Source organism: Phoca vitulina, unplaced genomic scaffold, assembly GCF_004348235.1.
Source record: "Phoca vitulina isolate PV1807 unplaced genomic scaffold, GSC_HSeal_1.0 scaffold36, whole genome shotgun sequence".
Classification (NCBI taxonomy): Eukaryota; Metazoa; Chordata; class Mammalia; order Carnivora; family Phocidae; genus Phoca; species Phoca vitulina.
The window spans coordinates 10,817,203-10,837,885 of NW_022589739.1; the positions used below are offsets into that span (position 1 = coordinate 10,817,203).

The window sequence follows — 20,683 nt, forward strand, 5'->3', positions numbered from 1 at the left end:
AAATAAATAAAATCTTTAAAAAAAATTCAGTTATTCTTCTGGTATCAATAACATATATATGATTCCCCTTTGATAATTTTTTATTGAAGTGTAATTAACATACATTATATTCATTTAGGTGTACAACATAATGATTCAACATTTGTATACATTGTGAAACATTCACCACCGTAAATCAAGTTACTATCTATCACCATAGGAAGTTATGAAAAAAATGTTTTTCCTGTGATGAGAACATTCAAGATTTACTTTTGTAGGAATTTCAAATTTGCAGCACAATACTATTTGCTATAGTCACCATGCTATACATTATACCCCCATGACTTATTTTATAACTGGAAGGCTTTACTTCTTGATCCCCTTCACCCATTTTGCCCACTCCCAAACCCTGGCCTTTAGCAACCACCAATCTGATCTCTGTATCAATGAGTTTTGTGTTGTTTGCTTGTTTTGTTTTTCAGATTACACATATGATGAAATCATTATGTTATTTGTCTTTCTCTGACTTATTTCACTTAGCATAATACCCTCAAGTTTCATCTGTGTTGTTGAATGGCAAGATTTCACTTTTTTAATGTCTGAGTAGTATTCCACTCTATTATTCCATTGATGGACTCGGGTTGTTTCCATTTTTGACAAATACTAATCAACCTTTTTATCTCCTGTTTTCTTCCTAAGGTTTACTTGGATTGGTGTTTAATCTGTCTCCACCAACACACTTTAACTATGTTAACTCTTGCTTTACCCTAAGGTTTTCTCAAATGGGAAAGTGTTAAAAATCCATGGGTCAAAGGGGGGGATATTTCATTATATTCCTCTCCAAGTAGGAGATGTAATGACTGGAGGGAAAATACAGAGCCCTAAGAAAGATTTATTTTTCCCTGTAACTCAGAATATACTGAGCTGGAATATGGAACATACCAACATATTCAGCTCTGGTGAAAAAAATGTGTATGGTGAGAGAAGTGTAAATCCAAGTATTCTGCTTGCTCAAGTTTTCAGGTATCTTGACAAGACCTGATTTCCTCACTGATTTCTCCCAGCTCTCATAAGAGAGTCCCAAGATATTAACCAAGGATGTGGGGTCAGTTAAGCAATTCAGAGGAAGAGGAGTAAAACAATGGATCTAATATCCATTAGATGGGATTGGGAAAGGAAGAAGTACCAGACAGAGAAGAGGTCTTTGGCTAAGGAAGCTCTTTCCTTCTGAACACTGCAATCAATACCACTATGCTGTGCTCATCACACAGTCGGGCTCAGCTCTCCAATCCTCTTCAGTTTCAACCAAATATACTGAAAAATACACCTATTCTTAATATCTCGGCATTGACCACCCAACCCTATACTATCATTGTTCCCTTTCTGAATTTGTGGGAATGCAAAATGGTATAATCACTTTGAATAAAATCTGGTGGTTTGTATAACAAAAAAGGAAAAACAAACCACTAAAATTCAGCGATTGAACTTATAGCTTAGAATATCCAGAGCAAGAAAAACTAAAGTTCTGTTTCTATAAACGGAGGTATATATTCTAACAAAGCAGCATCCATAACCTATATATCAACACTATAAACCTTGAACAATTATAAAAACAAAGCAAAACAAACAAAAAGATGAAGGCACTAGAGACTGACAAAACACTTAGAACCTAGAGTGTAATAGACAATTGGAAGAAGGTAATACTATTGGAGGAGTTTTCTGGTTTTATGGCTTTTTATTTGAAAGCAAAACTCAATTGGTAGTGAGTGGGACAGTTAAAACTCAGCGGCATACAGACTTATTAGCTTGAAGAGCAAGAAGAATGATTTGGAGCTATCACAACAGCTGAAAAATGATAGGAGAATGTCTGTAAAAGAGAGATCCAGAGGAGGAAATCTCAAATTGTACATACACACTGAGCAACTCTCTGAAATACACATGTTTGAGGCAGATACCAAGCAGCCCAAATAGAGCTAAAAGAACTGACCAGAGATTTCAGCTTCTGCAAAATTCAGGGGACAATTTCAAATTTGAGTTCAACCAAATGCCTGAAAAAAATATTCTTCAGAAAAATAAACAGAATCCAGAATCTTTACATCTCATTCACAATTCCCCCTGGGGAATTTTAGATACATGTTAAAATTGTTTAACATACAAAGAAACGAACATGGTCCATACTCAAGAACAAAGGCAATCAATGGAGATCAATTCCAAGATAATGCAGAAGTCATATTTACAATAAGGACTTACAACAAGGAAGACAAGGACTTTGCAGCAGCTATCATATCTAGGGTAAAGGCTATGAAAGAAAATATGCTTATAATAATGAGCAAATAGGAAATGTCAAAAAACAAAAATAGTCTTGTTAATTGAAATACTAAAACTAAAAGCTGCAATCACTCAAAAAAATAATCTAGGACTGGCTTAAGAGAAATTCAGGATTACGAAAGACTAAGTGAACTTAAAAGTAGATTAATGTAAATTATCCAATATGAAAATGATGAACAACACCTCAATAATCTGTGAAAAAAAATCAAGATACTAACAACATAGGCATAAACCACAGAATAACTACTAAAATACAATAATAACAAAACTATAAAGGTAGTAGAATTAAATGAGAAACAAAAGGGTAAAAGTTGCATTTTCTTTTCAATACATGCAGAAAAGCATTGCACAAACACATTCTATAATAAAAGGAGAAAGGAAGGAAGAGGTGTTTGGAAGGGTGCAGGTAAGCTCAGGTGTAGATGAGCCCTAGGACAAGAGGCTTTACACAGAAGTGGGTGAGGGGCTAAGAAGGTTCAGGAACGTGGTGGACACAGGATGATGGGGCCTGGACAGTTCCAAGGATTGAAGTATGGATAAGCAATCTGAGAAAAGCGACATTTAGAAAATTTGTAGATGAGTGACCCATGGTTTGTGACATTGAAAAATGAGACCATGCCTGCATCATAATCTAGGAAAACCCCAACACGATGGGGAGGGACAGCCATGGAAATAGTCAAGACCATGGGATGAGATGTAGAAGACTCCTCAAAGGCCTTATACTCAAATTTATTCTGTAACCCAATAACCCAGTAGCCACACTGAGGTCTGTATCTGGAGTAAACATTCCTATGAACTGTGCCTTGTCTAACACCAAACTTTCTATTACAGAAACGTGTTCTACAGTATACCCCCAGAATCCAGGCAGTCTTCTTGGACACATCTATTTCCCAGTAGTGTTTCCCTGAAGAGAAATATTGGGAGCCCAAGATACCATAATTAGTATACTTAACAGGCCAAATTGGCACAGACATCACTTGTCTCTGATCTTCTGAAAGGACAAGGTTTAAATTTAAGTTGATTGGATTCAGTGTGATGTCCACTGCAGAAAAAAAATAAAAATTGTAAGATCAGGTGAAAAATATGGGATAGGTTTATCTGGTGACATTGTGAAGAGGGAAAGTGGGAAGTGACTAGGTAGAGCTTGTATTGATGGATTGGGGAGGGGGTAAAACACTGGAGAAATGTATTTCATATATATATATTCTAAAATATATATAGAAATATATAATATTATATATATAAACACATGGAGCTAAGGTCATGAAATCACACTGAAATCACAAGTTTCTGAAAGGGGAGTAGAACACAGGGATTTAAAGAACCAGTAACTTTTTCTTACCCCAGTAGCACTGGACATGTGTTAGCTCTGAAACGATAAGAGATTCAGTGATGTTGATTGGAAGCAAATGATTAAGCACCAATACCTATCTCTTCTCTGGAGTAGGGCCCGCAGAGGGGAGCCCTGTGAGGCTATGAACTGGTGAAAGAGATGATGAACTAGGCACCTCGCCATTCCCCCTTAGATGTAACCACATCTCTCTCAGCAATATCCCTCCTTCTCTGAATACCCTCCTCCTTTCTATCCTCTCTATGAAACTATACCAGCTCCCCAATTTAGTCGCTGACACCACAGGAGTCCCACATCCACCCTCCCGTCCTGGTTCTCCTCACCTCTACACATGCGCAGCATTGTGCTCAGATCTGGAGCATGGAATACACTCTTCAGTCTTTTGGAAACAGTTTTTGGCTTCTTCAGTGTCCAGATCTCACTCCTAGGCATGACAAAAACGTTGACCCTACATCTCTTACCTTGTACCCTTCCAATACAACTGCCTTTCTCTCTCCTTCCATGCCACTGATGCACCTGAACCCTCCTCCCTGAGAAGCCTGAGTTGGAAAGAAGGGAGAGTCCTGATGCTGAAGCCAGAAGAAATGTGCTCATGTCTACCTTCTCATTTACTATTTGTAACCTTGGGAATGTCTTCACCTTAAATAAACAGTTTATTCTTCGAAAAATGGAATAATTAACCTTTTTCTTGATACCTCATGGACATAATAGAAAATTTGATGAAATAACATGTAGAAAAAGCCTTTGCTACCTCTAAAAAAGGTATGCAATATGTGGTAAAGTCATCACAGTGGTCTTTCATGGAGGCCATAGATATGTCTTCCCAGGCAGATAGATCAGTAAGTAGTGAGGCTACAGATCCTAGCTATAATGTGAGAACCATAAGTCTCTTTTTGAGAACCTGTGAGTTTGTGCCTTAGTCCAAAGCCTGAGACCCAGTGGTGTGACCCACAAATAACATTTGAGATTTCAGGTGCTCTGGAAAAAAGTTAAAAACACTTGGCAAAGGAGAAGTTATGATCACTGAACTACAAATGGTTAGAATTTCATGTGTTTGTAAGGAATTTAATTCTGTCGGGTGGATTAGCAACTTAAGCCACAAGAACTACACTTTCTCATGTAAGTTTCTAACACGTGTGACTAGGAAGAGATTAGTTATGGCACCAAGGTCAATGTCACTAACCCTGAGGTTCAGGTTTGTTTTTGGAAAACTAAACAGAACCTTGTAGAATGACCTGGTCTTTTATATTTCCGTGTAAGCAAAGTAAATATAAAGGAGCTGCCCCTATAACCTATTTTAGGGCTTGATGAAGCTTCCGTGTGATAGGATAGGCACCTATGGAATACAGAATTGAGAGCAAGGACAAAGTGAAGTCACAAGAGTCGAATAGTGAAATCTGTGATCCTTATTACTTTTACCATCCCTAATTCTGTGAACTCCAACCACTGAACTCACTGCCATAGAATCTGGTCTATTCTCCTTAGATAGGGAACACTTAAATCCTTTGTTAATGATCAGAAATTTAAAATAATACTACATCCAAATTTCCCTGATTTGGAATATTTTTCATTCTAATTGACCATCAGAACACTCTTACGGCTACAAACCTTTCTTCATAACACAAAAGCACCATTCCTGGTCACCTATCATACATACCATTTCATGATTCCACTCATGTCCTAGGAAGAAGAGAGAAAACATGAGTCAAGGAGTATATAAAGATTAGAGCAGGATTAATGAAAGAAAGAATAGAAAAACACTAGAGAACATCAGAGAAATCAAAAGTGAACTAATTGAAAATATCAACAAAATTGACAAGTTTTGATGCAGACATACCATGAAAAAAATAGAGAAGACAAATTATTAAAATCAGGAATGAGGGCACCTGGGTGCCTCAGTTGGTTAAGTGTCTGCCTTCGGCTCAGGTCATGATCCCAGGGTCCTAGGATCGAGTCCCGCCTCAGGCTCCTTGCTCAACGGGGAGTCTGAGTCTGCTTCTCCCTTTGTCCCTCCCCCTGCTTGCATGCTCTCTCTCTTTCTCTCCCTCTCTCTCTCTCCCTCTCTTTCAAAAATAAATTTTAAAAAATCTTAAAATCAGGAATGAAAGGGAAGACATTACTGCCGACTTTTATAAAAATTAATAGGAATATAAAGACTGTGAGCAATTGTAGGCCAACAAATTAGATAATCCACATGAAATGGACAAATTCCTAGAAACACAGAAACTACCAATACTGATTCAAGAAGTAATAGAAAATCTGAATAGTCCTAAAACATGTAGTGATTAGATTGGAAATCAAGAACTTCCTGCAAAGAAGTCAGGTCCAGATGGCTTCACTGGTGAATTCTGCTAAAGGTTTAAAGAGGAAATAATAGAAACACTTTACAAATTCTTCCAAAAAATAGAAAGGGAGGTTACAATACCCAACTCATTCTATGAGGCCAGTACTACTCTGATGCTAAAACTAGACAAAGGCATCACAAGAAAAGTGAACTACAGGCCAGTATTTCTTATGAATATAGATGTAAACTTCAACAAAATATTAAAAAACTGAATCCAGCAAAATATGAAAGAGTATATATACACCATGGTCAAATGGGATTTATCACAGAAATGTAAGAAAAGCAATTAATGTAACTCATTGTTATTAATAGAATAAAGGTAAAAACCACGTGATGATTTTAATAGACACAGGGGAAAAATTTGACAAAATTCAACATCCCTTCATGATAAAAACAACAAAAAAGGAATAATAACAACCCACCAGGGATAGAGGGGAACTTCCTTAGCCTGATAAAGGGCATCTATGAAAAACTCGTAGCTAACATCATCCTTATGATGAAAAACCTAATGATTTTTCCCTGAGCTTAGGTACAAGACAAGAATGTCTACTCCTACTACTTCTATTTAAAGTGGTACTAGAGGGCGCCTGGGTGGCTCAGTTGGTTAAGCGACTGCCTTCGGCTCAGGTCATGATCCCAGGGTCCTGGGATCGAGTCCCACATCAGGCTCCCCCTGCTCTGAGGGGAGCTTGCTTCTCCCTCTGCCTCTGCCTGCCCCTCCCCCTGACTGTGCTTGCTCTCTCTCTCTCTCTCTCTCTGTCAAATAAATAAATAAAAGCTTTAAAAAAAAATAAGTGGTACTAGAGGTTCCAGTCAAGGCAATTAGGCAAGAAAAAGAAATAAAAAGCATTTATATTGGAAAGAAGTAAAACTACCTCTATTTGCAGAATACATAGTTTATATATGGCAAAGTTCTGCTCCATACACTGCCTTTACGTAACCTCTTCCACTTCTTAAATTTCAGCTCACATGCAGGTGCTGTTGTTCCCAAACTTTATATAATCTAATCATGATCTATTGTCTCTAATCATGTATACAGGCTAATATAATACACAAAGAAGAAGAAACACTAACCAAAAGCCCAGAATATCTAAAATATAACCTACTATTCACCCACTATATTGTGTCCTCTCTTATGTCCACTTGTCAAATACGTTACCAATATTCACTTAGTCCCTGTCCCAAACACTAAAACACCCTACTAAGCCAGTCCATTCCACATCCTTAACTTTTGGCTAATCTGCATTTCCACATCATCACGACTATGGGTTTATTTGTTTTCAACAATATATACGAATATATTTGGCCTTACTCTTAAATGCCACCAGCTGGGTTAACCAAAACAAAGGAATGGTTTTGCTTCCCTGTATTAGTGTAGTTTGGTTGTATATGACAAAGACGCCAACTAACATTGCCTTAAACTACCCCCCACTTGCCACCCCTCCCCCCCCAAAAAAACCATGTGGCCAGAGAAATACTATTTCAGTCACAGGTGAATATGGAAGCTCAAATGCTATCATATACGTGGCTTTTCTGTGTCTCATAATTCTCTTTTCTTCCCTGTCTGTTGACTTTATTCTCAGACTTTAATTGATAGCAACTTGAAATCTCCTGGTTTAAATTATTTTCACTGATATAATTCACATGTAAAAGGACAATTTTCTTCAATGAAGTGACAATACAATTCTGATGCCTAGAGCCACTGACCAAAATTGGGTCATATGCCCAACTTCTAATGCCCAACTGTGTAGTCTGTGGAAATACAGGAATTAGAGAAACTACTTTACGTAAGATTAACCTACGCATCCTCCATGATGCTGATTATCTTAGCCCCAAACAAGTACATGGATAAAAATAGACATGCTGTGTTTCTTCAGAAAGAAATCCCAGGTGTTGTTACCAGGAAAAGGGGCAATGGATACTGAACAGATAAAAACAATAGGTGCCATGTTCACTCCATCATTTAACTCCCTATTGTCATTCACTCATGTGTCATGCTACAAAATTTGAAAAACAAAAATGGCCCAATGTAATAATACTATTACAAAAACATTAAGAACAGAAGTGCCTCCTTTCTAAGTCTCATCTAAATTTTCATCCATTCTCAAGTTTGGCATTTCTCTGTTAGCTCATTCTTCCCAGTCAGTTTTGAGTGTAGCCCTCAAGCAAACAACAGGCCCTCTAGCAAACAATAGGCATATAATGAAATGACCCATCCAAATCACTACAATGAAGATCCAGACAAAAGAAAAGCTGTTTAAGAACTTTCAGGAAACAGGATTATGAAGGGACAGCACCACAATCAATAGCATATATCTCAACCTGTTGGAAAGGAACATCCAAACTCCCTAATCTAGTAAAAGAGTAAGTTCCTTGGTTAGCCCATTTGTCATTCTTTGAAGCTGTTATCTAAATGTGGGAACTTAATCCCACAAAATGTATAACATTTATCTACTGAGCACTGTTTTTATTACAAGTAACCAGGTACCAACTTAAGCTGGCTTAAGAAGAACAGATGCCTGGAAAAGTGACATAAACACAAGAGTCTTTGTGAAGTTGGCAATAGGAAGAGTTGTGAAGAGCTTGTGGATGAACTATAAACAAGGGAAAAGGAATAAGCCTGCAAAGTTTTTGTTTTTACTCAGATATAACAAAATACAAAAAAAAATCACCTTTTATAGTGCACAATTTAGTAGATTTTAGTATATTTACTATGTATATTTACCATCACCACTATTTAATTCCAGAACATTTTCTTTATTGCAAAAAGAAACCTTACTCTCAGTAGCAATCATTTCCTATTGCCTCCTCTCCAGTCTCTGGCAACTACTAATCTAATGTCTGTGTCTATGGATTTATCAATTACAGACTTCATATAAATGGAATCATACAATAAGGGCCTTTTTGTGTCTGTCTTCTTTCACTTATATTTTCAAGGTTCATCCATGTGGTAGCATCTATTAGTGCTAATTTCTTTTTACAGCCGAATAATATTACATTGTTTGGGTATAACACATTGTGTTTATTCCTTCTTCAGTTAATGGAGAATTGGGTTGTTTCCACTTTTGAGCTATTATGAACAATGCTGCCATGAGCTTTTGTATACAAGTTTATGTGTGGACATGTTTTCATTTCCAGGAATGGAATTTCTGGGCCATATGGTAACTCTATCAACTTTTTGAGGAACTGCCAAGCAGTTTTCCAAAATAGCTTCACCATTTTACAACTTCATGAGCAATATATGAAAGTTCCAATTTCTGCACATCTTTGTCAACTCTTGGTATTGTCCATTTTTTTTGGTTTTGGTTTTACCTTTCCCTGATGGCTAAAGATATCAGTCATCTTTTCATGTGCTTATTTACTATTTATATATCTTCTCTGGAGAAATATCTATTTAAGTCCCTTTTTAAAAAAGATTTATTTATTTATTTAAGACAGAGAGAGCAAGTGAGTGGGGAGAGAATCCCAAGCAGAATCCACGCTGAGTGTGGAGCCTGACCCAGGGCTTAATCTCCTGACCCATGAGATCATGACCTGAGCCGAAATCACAAGTGGATGCTTACCCGCCTGAGCCACCCAGGCACCCCTCAAGTCCTTTATCCATTTTTAAATTAGGTTGTCTTTTTATTGTTTTTTTTAAAGATTTATTTATTTATTTGAGAGAGAGAGTGCACGCACAAGCCAGGAGGAGAGGGTGGGGGAGGAGCAGAGGGAGAGGGACAAGCCAACTCTGCGCTGAGCACAGAGCCAGATGAGGGGCTGGATCCCAGGACCCTGAGATCATTACCTGAGCTGAAATCAAGAGTCAGATGCTTAACTGACTGAGCCACCAGGTGCCCCAGGTTGTCTTTTTATTGTTGAGTTGTAAAAGGTTTTCCCTATATCACGAATACTAAACCTTATCAGATATATGATTTAAAAATATTTTCTCCCATTCTGTGAGATGTTTTTTCACTTTTACATGGTGTCCTTTGAAGCACAACAGTTTTCAATTTTGATGAGCTCCAATTTATTTTATTTTTGGTTGCTTCTGTTTTTGGTGCCGTATCTGTGAAGTTATCGCCTAATCCCAAGTCACAAAGATTTATACCTATGTTTTCTCCTAAGAGTCTTATAATTTTTGCCTTTTTACTTACATTTAGATTTTTGATCTACTTTGAGTTAATTTTTGTATATGGTGTGAAGTAGGAGTCTACCTTCATTTTTTGGCATGTGGATATTCTGTTTTTCCCAGCCCAATTTGTTGAAAAGACCTATTGTAGTTTTTATTAAAATTTGTTTGGTGGTATAATCACTTAGAGATCCTGGTTTTTAAAAAATGCAAAATCTATGTTACTACAATGGGTCTGAGGACCTAAGGTTTTTATAGCACTCCAGGTGATTCCAATACAAAAAAAAGAAGATTTTGTGACCTCTGCCCCAGAGTAATCTGAAATCAAAAAAGAAGAAAAAAGTCAAGGGAACTGAAAAAAAAGAAAAAAGGAAAAAACTAAGATACAAGCATCAGAGACAAAGGAAACAAGCCAACATGTGAAAATCAATTATCCTTCTGCTTGATATCAAGAATCAAAAAAAAAAAAAGTGTTTGGAAATCCAGAAAAGAAAAGGAAGAAGATAGGGAATCAGGTAAAAACTATGAAAAGTCTGGAATTCCCTGAATGACCATCATACATCATGGCTCAGAATCACAGTCACAGTATTAATGCTTCAAAAAAAAAAAACTGTTTAAATTTCAACATTAGTTCGAATTGTTGCCTCAAGTGTCTATAGATTTGCACCAGCATGTTTTCCTGACACCAGCAACCTTTCTGGCACACACACATTCACATACACATTTGCACACAGACTCTTACCACTCAAGTATAATACCTCCTATCCATATATTTGCCCATCCTCCTAACAAAAGGCTCAATGTTCTATCTCTTCATGTTTAAAAAAAAAATCTAACAAGAGAAGTTTGTAATAATAAATACAGATTTTTTTAATTAAAAAAAAGGGATAAATTTCTTATACCTGAAAATGCATGTATTTGCCTATGGCTAAGATGAATGAAAAGAACTTGAAAATCATCCAACACTGGATCACAGATAATAGGGGTCTAGAGAATATCACTGGATACCATGGATCTTCTCTCCAAGGTCAAATGTATTCCCTTACTTCATAAAATAATAAAGTAGGACACTCCCCTGGAATGCTTATATTCGATGGTCCATATCTTGAATGGATGACAAAGAATGGCTCCACAAAGCCAAAGGAACCTCTTAGTGTTAACACCAAGATTAGAGCCCAAGGACACAGAAAAGAAGGTAGCTTAGACTGTGTTTCAAGAATTCCAGATTGGGGCATTCCTCTTACCTGCAGCAGGTCCACTGTTGACCATTTACGGCGATGCTCCAGATCTGAGATGAGCTCTTTCACCAATTGGTTCTGCTGAGCCAGCTCAGCCTCAGCCTCAGCCAAGCTATCCAGTATCCTCTTCTCCTCTTCTTCCAATTTTTGCAGTTCTCTCTGCTCTTCACTGTCCAGGATGCTTCTAAGCTGATTGAATTCCGTCCATATCCTTTGTCTCTCAGTCTGTATCTGGTACTTCAAGGTTGGACAAACAAAAGAGGTAAAGAGTCTATCTGCCTGAAAACCTACTGTATAAGGGATTAGGAGCCAAGAAAAGAAATATTTTTTCACTGAGTTCTAGCCAAGAGGGAAATGGAGGCACGGGGGCAATTTTTGGGAAAGCTGGGTATTTTTCCTACTATTTTCCCTTTAGTAAACAGGCCTCAGACTGTCTTATCTAGGCCAACCCTGGGATGAAATGTAAAACCTAAGTGAGGTTTAGGTTGTAGATGGCTGTATTGGACACTCACACCTCCCTGCATTACCACACTTCCAAGTTTGAACCTTGGGGAAAATCTTGGTCCTTTGCCCAGTGTCTTTCACTGGAGGTGTCAGAGTCTCATTGGAAAAGAGGAATGGAAGACAGAATTTTCCATCCTTCCTCACCAAAGAGTCTGTCTTTATTCTCAATTCCAAATACCTGTGTGTACTTGTAACATGTCCACTCTCCAGCCCTCAATGTAACAGAGACAGGACAAAGAGGAGAACTAATCAAATGGCTTCTGGACGCATTCTGTGTCAGGGAACAAAGAGGAAGGGGCTTCTTTGTGATTTGGACTGAAGGTCCTGCCAAGATTCCTGTGTCAAAAACCCCTTAGAAAGTCTCTTCCTACCTTCCAGGAAGTCCTCTCTTCTCTGATGTCAGCTTCCAACTTCTCAGCTTTCTGCTGCTCCTTCCTCAGCCTCTCCAGAGCTGCCTGGAGCTTCTCCTGTGAAAGAGAAGTCACATCAGATGACTCACATCAGATGACTCACATCAGGACTCATCAACAATCTACGAGCTTTCGCAGCAAAGAATAAATGGGGAAGAAATCAGGCTGATCCTTGAAGAGACCAATTTACAGAAATTGTGATTAGAATCTATGATACAGCAGAAAACCTAAGGAGAATACATCCTTTGTTCCTGGGTGTCACCATCCCTCACCAAGAGTAGCCTAATTCTCTCTTTTCATAGAGGATTGATTCTGCAGTCCCAAGAAAAATCCTATACTCTTACTGACACTCTTTCCACATCCAATCCACAATGTTGAAGAGCAACCATCCTGCTGAGGGGAACAATGAGAGCCAAGCTCTCCACTCATATAACAAAAGGGAAAAAAAAAAAAAAACCCTCTCACTCTTGGCCAAGAGTCTAGGCTCTAGACTCTAGGCTCATTCCCCCCCCTTTTTTAGGATTTATTTATTTGAGAGAGAGTGGGGGGAAGGGGCAGAGGAAGAGAGAAAGGGGAAGCAGACTCCCCATTGAGCCTGGAGCTCCATGTGGGGCTGGATCTCATGACCCTGAGATCACAAGCCAAGCTGAAACCAAGAGTCGGAGGCTTAACTGACTGAGCCATACAGGCACCCCAAGGCTCATTCTTTATGTAAGTGGAAGGAATACACAGAAATGTCCTTCAGGCATTGGAAGCTGAGCATAGTGTAAGAGACATACATGAAAAGAGATTACAGGGCTCAGTACCATGGTGCCAAGCTGTGTACAGAAGGATGGAAAGGTGAGATTTCCCACCAAGTACCATCTTCCTCCTTTTCTCCCTCCATCCTGGGCCCTACCTGACATTCCTTGACTACTTCCTCCACGAGGAATGTGTGGTGACCATGGTGCTCCTGAGACCTCTCACAAAGCCAACAAATGACCTTCCTATCCTCCTTACAGAAGAGCAGGAGTTTCTCTTCATGGCGCACACAGAGGTTTCTCTTCAGCTCCTTCTCTGGGTTCAACTTGAACTCTCTGATTCTCTCCATTATGTTGACCAGATGCTGATTAGGACATAGGCTTCCAAGTGAGTATCTGATACCACACACAGGACAGCTGCTTTCCTCTCCTGGGCTGATCTCTGACTCCTTGGTGTCCACAGGGATGCAGGCTTGACAGAAGCTGTGGCCACAGTCTAGAGTCAGGGATTCTGTCAAAAGCTTCAGGCAGATGGGACAGGACACCTCATCTTGTATGTTCAGGATTTTTAAAGCCTTAGTACATCTCCCCTGGCTTCTTCCTGTCCTAACTCCTGGAGCTCTTCTTGCTTAAATGTTCCTGGATGGCTGGGCAGATTGAAAGGGGATGAGGTAAGAATGGCAGGAGTAAAAAGGATTTTAATTGTACAGATATTAAGGATTGGTCAAAACTGAAATGTTGAAGGACAAAAAAGAAGAGAGAAAAAAAAAAACAGAAATAAAATTCAGTGGCCTGGGTAAACTGCTAATGCCTCAGGCTTCCGCATTTGCTCTTCTTTAAGCCTGGAATGATCCACCCCTGGATATTTGCATGACTTCCTCTTATACTTCATCCAACTCTCTCCTTAAATATCATTTCATCAGAAGGACCTAATGATTACTTTATCTATAGCACAATTACCAATATATCATTCACTACACATTAGTCATCCTTTTCTTATTATCACTATATAATATACGATATCTTTTCCTTAAATACTCTACTCCTAAAATACAATCCACACATAGATTAGGCACTTTGTTTTTATTCACTCCTGTATCCCTAGTGCTAGAATGCACAGGAACACAACCTTTGATGAATATATAAAGAACCTCCTCATTTCTCCATAGGTGATTAGACCTCTTTTTTATCAGCATTTCATCTTTTTGTTCCATTAATTATCTGTTCTCCAATAGGTAAACATTGGGACCACAGATATAGTTTCAACATAAGAAATGCTTACCTCCACATATACCTGTCCCATACAGAACCTTTCCATTCTCTCATATTCACTCCCAGAGACACTCACAGAAACAAATGCCACAGTAGGGAAGGAATTTTACCACTAAGAATTGTAGAACTAGTTACAATTTATAAATCACTTTGACCTATTTACTCTTTATACAAAAGTCCTTGGGAAATAGAGTACTTTATTGAAGTGTGTAAATTGAATGAAGTAGCTTATAAAGATTATTTCATTCAGTAAGTTGAATTAGGGTGAATACAATGTCCACAGGATCCTTTTTCAGAGGTCTGGTAGGTGTGATAAACACTACCACCCGGGGGTCCCTGTTTTGGAGGAACTAATAATTTGCCAAATAGGAGAATATCAAAGATATCCCCCTTGAATAAGTAAGGATTGAACTAAAAGTTGTGAGAAGGGATATGGAATGAGAAAGAGGAAAAATATATTTTAGAGAGAAGAGGTCACATATATGAATGCCCTGTTGATGGAAGACACAACATCTTCTACAGGTCTTAAAATACCCGTATGGCTGGTATGCAGAGAGCTGCTAGGCTTTTGGCATTAACAGGCCAGCAGGGACCAAAAATGTGACACTTCCTAAATGACGTAAAAGAGACAGCCTCTCTCCAAAGAGCAGGGATCAGTGTTGGGAGTTTGTAGGACAGGCTGCTGGAGGGAATGAGAAACAGACGAGGCTGAGAGAGACGGTAAGATAAAAGGGACAGGATTGGGAGTAAGGTTGGATGTACGGGAACAAAGGGTCATCATCAGGCTTAAGTCCTTTCTTCCCATAAAAAGGACATGGACATTACCTTCTCCTAGCACTCTGTTTTATTTTTATTATTTTCGGTAAGCACAGACCTCCGCTTCCACAAGTGGGTTGTGACTCATGTAATGAAATATTTGCCAGTAGGGTGCTAGAAGCTATGTTCATGGCTCTTACAAGGTAATCAGTCTACCGGCCCAAGACTTACCTAAGCTATGTTAGTTTCATACATACCACGTGGTCTTGTTCTCTTACAAATGACCAGATGAAGGAGATAACGTCCCTCCTATACCACTGTATGGACCCTCACTGGGAGCTCACGTGAGGCAGCCATGCTGCTGTGCGGCATTTCCTGTCCTGTAGGCCCCAGCTAAGCTACGTGAACCTGACTGGTTTCTGTTAAGTCACATGAGTGGGAATGACAAACCAAACCTAAAATTATTCCTGGTGGTCAGTCAGAAGGCATATCACAGGGTGGCAGCATGGAGACACTGCTGATCCTCAGAACCCGGACTCATTATGGACAAGGCACTGTGAGGCAAAAAAAAAAAAAAAGGAAGATCTCAGTAGATATTAATCATGATACTTGTTTTAAATGATTGAACTCTATCCCCCACATCGACATCGCCTGTGTGAATGTGACCTTGTTTGGAAATAAGGTCTTTGCAGATGTAATCAAGTTAAGATGAGGTAATACTGGAATAGGTGGGCTCTCAATCCAATGACCAGTGTCCTTTAAGAAGAGGAGAGGGTGCACCACATACAGGGGAGAAGGCCATGTGGCAATGGTGGCAGAGACTGGAGCAGTGCAGCAACCAGGCAAGGAATGCCAAGGACTGCTGGAAACCACCAGAAGCTAGGAGAGAAACATGGAACAGACTCTCCCTCAGTACCTACGGAAGAAACCAATTCTGCCAACACCTTGACTTTGGACTTCTGGCCTCCTGAACTGTGGGAGAATAAATGCCTGTGGTTTTAAGCCATAATTGGTTATAAAACCTTAGGAAAGTAACACAGTTGAAAAGGTCTGATGAAGAAAGAACTGAGGTTCGTAACAAACTATAATCTTCCCTTTGCTCTAAAAAGAGAAAATAGGGGCATGATGAAAGCTGTATGGAGATAAATTTAGGTCTAGAAATATGCTCACTTCTCCAATCATCCATTAAATGAACCTGGTGAAAGATAAAGCTGAATGTGGGCTGATCAATGTGATCTAGCCAATGGTACAGATATTGAAAATTGTCCTATGGTCAGATCAGGCTTTAATGACTGGCAAGACCAGGGGTTTACAGGTCATGATAATATCCACCCCTGCTCACAACTGAAGCTATAAGCCAACCATAGGCATGGGGTTCTCTGTTATCTTTCATTCTATTCAGTATCCAGCCAATGTTGAGAAACATCTCAAGTCTATGGGGAAGTGGACCACGCATCCTACTATGGGGTTATAAACCTCATGTTCACAGTGGGGCTACAAGAAGTTGATGTTAAAGCAGCTGCCACCACACTGGCCACAGAAGGAGGAAGGTACAAAGGAGGCAGAGTCCCCACACATGGGCAGTGACCCCACCAATGCCCAAGAGTGACCCGAGAGCCCAGCAGTGATCAGGAAGATAGGAAGGGAATACAAGTAGTATCTGCCTGATGGGAGTCCCAGGTCAACTGGCGGCCACAAATATCCTACACTTGAGTGTAGGACTCCTGAAAATGCAACTCTATGCCTCTCTGCAGGTCACATAGTAAAATAAAAGTGTCTCCAGGAAGTGGCGTGCAGGGAAGGATGTTCTTTGAAGTTTTAGACAGCATTCTAGACATTTCTCTTGGTTTCCTGGGTCAGGAACTGCCCCTGGGGAAGTCGGACCTGTTTTTGACATGGAGAGACCTGGGGAAATCAGAAATATTGCAATGCTCCCTCCCCGTAACTCTATATTGAGAGTTCCTGCTTCAGCAACTCCTTAGAATCCAGGGCTAAATCTGTGCCTGCCCCCCACCAAAATAAACACCCCATTCATGACCCTCTCTCCAAGAGCTCTAGCTCTCCGGTAAATATGTTTCTAGAAAGTAATATTTTTAAAAAGTCATTTTAAAAAAAGTCATTTTGTAACATAGGACCACTTTTATTAAATTGCTCCTGGTCTCATTAGTTCATCAGAAGACACTGAGTGTTTTCTTCAAATTAGTCCCAACCATTTCCACTGCCACCCCCTGGCAGGAGCCACCTGCGTCTCCTGCGTGGATTCTGGGTAATGGTTCTCCCTGAAACTATCACTGCCCTTCCTCAGTGTCCTGCCATCGCTGTTCTCACGTCGCTGACTAGAGTGCTCCTCAGAGCAGACACCAGTCCCGTCACCCTTGTGCTCAAATACATGTCGTCCAGCGTGAGCTGGTCGTCATCACCACCAGTCAGGCTACATGACACACCTCCTCCTCCTCCCTGCCTACTCCGCCCCAGCCCACACTGGCCTCTTTCCAATCCGGGAGGAAACCCATGCTAAAGCCTTTGAATCCCTCACATTCTTAAGATTCTACTCAAATATCTCCTCACAAGGAGGCCTTCAGGAAAACTATTTAACAGTTGCAAGGCCTTTACCAGGTCACTACATTTGACACTTAAAAACTGTTACCTCATGCTATTAGTCACCTTCTTGTATACATATCAATTATTTGTTTGTTTACAATCTCTCCCCAACTCAACTGTAAGCTTTTCTATGTATTTAACATTTACTCCATGTTGAATGCATATTCATTGCACTTTTTTTTTTACACCAGCAGCTTTAGTTCCAATGAATCAATTGTTTAAATAAATAAATAAATCTATTTCTCCTCCTATGGGTTTGGGTCTTGTTTTGGACCCTGGGGGACAATCAGTATCGGGGCAGAAATGGACCCCATCCAGGAGTAAAGCATAGACCCCCCCCCCCCCCAGGAAGACAGGAACAGCGACTTCTGAGAAGTAGGCATACAGATGTACATGTGTCAGAAGGTATGTAACAAACCCATCAATGTGAAAACTGCTCAGAAGTGAGCTTCAGATGGGACATCATCACTGTCAGTCACGGAGCAAATGTCTTAGCAAGACCACTGGATCTCTGGGCTCCTTCATTTTTTTTTTTTTTCAAGATTTTTATTTATTTATTTAACAGATAGAGAGACAGCGAGAGAGGGAACACAAGCAGGGGGAGTGAGAAGCAGGCTTCTTGCTGAGCAGGGAGCCCGATGCGGGACTCAATCCCAGGACCCTGGGATCGTGACCTGAGCCTAAGGCAGACGCTTAGCGACTGAGCCACCCAGGCGCCCCCTCTGGACTCCCTCTGAGCAATAATCAGCTCCGGTTAATTAGCTCTGAATGAAGAAAAATAGTAAGGAATTGAGATAACCATGCAAAGGTGTGTCTACAGAGGAGGAATGATGGAGAAAGAGCCCTAAGGCAGGTGGGGATGCTGGTGTCAGTGGGCTCTTGGAAGCAAGAGGACAGGGGCCTATGCAGGGAAGGGTCAAGAGACCCCTGAGACTGGCACTCGGAAGGACACAGGGCGAAAGGGGGCCATGGAGGCAGGTGGCAGGCACATCACCTTGCAGGCCAGCAGGAGAGGAAGGCCAGAGACGGCCCCTCGGTTGGTTCCCCGGGGGAGGAATGAGAGAATCAGCTTCAATATGAGCCCGGCCATGCCCCCCAAACTCTATTCTGTCTTGTGCTCCACTCTAGGAGCCTGGGCTTTCAAACCTCTGGAACATAGGGACCTCTTCTGCCAGCTTTTCTTCAAGCAGGTAGAGGTGGGCAGAAGAGAAGATACTTTCTGTTCAACTTTGAGAAAGAGAGAGAGTGAGAGAGGGAAAGGATTCCAGTTCTCCTCAGCGACCTCGCTGAGGCAATTCAAACTCTAGAACAGTAAGGGGATGAGGATGGACGCAGCCTGGAGAAAGAAGGGCCCCTCCAGGAAAGGAACAATGCTCCCCACCTCTTGGGCGCTCCTTTCTCTCCAGGCCACCCGTCTCCAGAATCAAGGCTGCCGTCTGTCTGCACTCAGAGCAGGAAGTCTGCAAACTGACTTTTTTTCTCTTCAGAGCAAGTCTGGGCCACACACTAAACTCACATACCTTCCTGTCATACCTTCCTTCTGGCGTCTTCCACCCTCTGCTCCCCACTAACTTCCCCACGCACCTTGAAGCCCCAGCAGAGAAGTCTTGGCTCCTGATTTAAGTGGTGAAGAAAAGCCAGGGCAGGCTAGGTCAGCATTTCCTCACCAAACAGGCGCTGGGTCGGCCAGAAGCCACTCCTCCTGAGCAGATGGCTGGGAAGTGAAAGTGAAATCTTCAGGGCTGGCAGGAAGATGAAAGGGGAAGGAGCTTCTGGGCCCAATGGGCAGCGGTCCTGTAGGGCCACTGGAAGAGAAATGCTTCAACTCAGTGCTTCGAAGTGGGGGGGGGAGGGAGGGCTTGCCCCAAGGGACTTTTGGCAAAGTCTGAGGACAGATTTGGTTGTCCAACCTGGGGAATGCCACTGCCATCTAGTGGGTAGAGGCCAGGGGTGCGGCTAACCACTCCGCCGTGCACAGGACAGCTCCCACAGCAAAGAAGGATCCAGTCCAAAATGTCCAGAGTGCTGAGGTTGAGAGGCTGTTTTAACCCTCTCTGCTTCCTGGGCCAACCAGGCACCGAGAGTCTCCTCCCATCTTATGGTTGTGCACAGGCCGTCCGTTCGGCCTACCAATTTGAATTATCCCCTCAGATCCCACCTTCCATTTGCCCCCAAAGAACACACCACCACCTCCTAGGAAATAGCCAAGAGTTGGGCAGACGAGGGATGGAGGGTGCTGGAAGAGCTGGCTACAAAAGACCAGGACAACTTTTTGGAGTATGATTTTCTAAATCCTATTTGTGCAGCAGTCACACAGATGTAAAACTTCAGCTTTTTAAGTCAGGTGTACAATATAGTGATTGAATACTTCCATACATCACCCGGTGCTCATCACAAGTGCCCTCCTTAATCCCCATCACCTATTTCACCCATTCCCCCCGCCACCTCCCCTCTGTTTGCCCCCTCGTTTTTTTCTTTGCTCATTTGTTTTGCTTCTTAAATTCCACGTGAGTGAAATCATACAGTATTTGTCTTTCTCTGACTGACTTATTTTGCTTAGCATAATGCTCTCTAGCTCCATCCACATCATTGCAAATGGCAAGATTTTATTATTTTTATGGCTGAATAATATTCCATTGTAGATACATACTACCTCTTCTTTATCCATTCATCAATTGATGGACACTTCATAATTTGGCTATTGTAAATAATGTCGCTGTAAACATAGGAGCATATGTATCCCTTTGAATTAGCATTTTTGTATTCTTTGGGTAAATATCCAATAATGAGATTCCTTGATCATAGGGTAGTTCTATTTTTAACCTTTTGAGGAAACTCCATATTGTTTTCCAGAGTGACTGCACCAGTTTGCATTCCCACCAACAATGCACAAGTGTTCCTTTTTCTCTACATCCTCACCAACATCTGTTGTTTCTTGTTGATTTTAGCCATTCTGACAGGTGTGAGGTGATATCTCATTGTAGTTGTGATTTGCATTTCCTTGACAGTAGGTGATGATGAACATCTTTTTATGTGTCTTTTGGCCATT

General features: G+C 40.7%; 1 protein-coding gene across 7 annotated transcripts; it reads right to left on the bottom strand.

Annotated features, from left to right (window-relative positions):
* LOC116646387 (tripartite motif-containing protein 34-like) lies at window positions 1-19,425 on the bottom strand. Of its 7 annotated transcripts, none has more exons than XM_032427060.1 (9): window positions 19,219-19,425; window positions 15,489-15,587; window positions 13,164-13,652; window positions 12,227-12,322; window positions 11,358-11,588; window positions 5,316-5,338; window positions 3,982-4,082; window positions 3,650-3,676; window positions 1-3,349 (listed from the first exon to the last, which is right to left on the bottom strand). In XM_032427060.1, the coding sequence occupies exons 3-9, from the start codon at window positions 13,353-13,355 to the stop codon at window positions 2,784-2,786; spliced, it is 1,236 nt and encodes a 411-aa protein (XP_032282951.1). In that variant the 5' UTR covers window positions 13,356-13,652; window positions 15,489-15,587; window positions 19,219-19,425; the 3' UTR covers window positions 1-2,783. The 7 variants fall into 7 exon arrangements, with proteins under 7 accessions (XP_032282951.1, XP_032282952.1, XP_032282954.1 ...); XM_032427061.1 differs by lacking the exon at window positions 19,219-19,425 and adding an exon at window positions 19,016-19,146; XM_032427063.1 differs by lacking the exon at window positions 15,489-15,587 and having other exon boundaries at window positions 19,155-19,225.
* Between the last annotated feature and the right edge of the window lie 1,258 nt (window positions 19,426-20,683).

Excerpts from the sequence above, each read along its gene's own strand:
- LOC116646387 (XM_032427060.1), bottom strand. The coding sequence starts at position 13,355 with ATGGAGAGAATCAGAGAGTTCAAGTTGAACCCAGAGAAGGAGCTGAAG. Across the intron at positions 11,589-12,226 it reads AAGAGAGGACTTCCTGGAAG|TACCAGATACAGACTGAGAG; the intron begins GTAGGAAGAGAC and ends CCAACCTTGAAG. Across the intron at positions 3,350-3,649 it reads ACATGTCCAGTGCTACTGGG|TGGACATCACACTGAATCCA; the intron begins GTAAGAAAAAGT and ends TTTTTTCTGCAG.